Below are 208 nucleotides of genomic sequence, written 5' to 3'. Positions count from 1 at the left end.
GGGGTGTGTGTTGTTGCTGGGTTTTTTTTAAGAAGTCTGGCATCCTCGTTATAGCGCCGTATTCCCTCCTTTACAGGGCAATATCCCATTTTACAGCGCATTTCCCTCCCTTTACAGCGCCGTACCCCCCTCCTTTTACAGCGCCGAATCCCCCCCCGTACCAGGCTGAGCGCCACCTCGAGCATGGGCGCGAGGGCCAGGGTGCCGT

General features: G+C 57.7%; 1 protein-coding gene across 1 annotated transcript in view; it reads right to left on the bottom strand.

Annotated features, from left to right (window-relative positions):
* Nucleotides 1–206, bottom strand: part of EMC8 (ER membrane protein complex subunit 8) — a gene marked incomplete at its 5' end in the record, with an annotated part of 10,892 nt that extends 10,686 nt beyond the window's left edge. The window contains one exon of the mRNA XM_006022782.2: nt 162–206. Coding sequence (XP_006022844.1) covers nt 162–206 — 45 coding nt within the window. The remainder of the gene's footprint in view (nt 1–161) is intronic.
* Nucleotides 207–208: the final 2 nt, after the last annotated feature.

Source organism: Alligator sinensis, unplaced genomic scaffold (genome assembly GCF_000455745.1).
Source record: "Alligator sinensis unplaced genomic scaffold, ASM45574v1 scaffold228_1, whole genome shotgun sequence".
Lineage (NCBI taxonomy): Eukaryota > Metazoa > Chordata > Crocodylia > Alligatoridae > Alligator > Alligator sinensis.
Note: the sequence above shows the minus strand (reverse complement) of the source record. Positions and strands in the feature narration are given on the sequence as shown.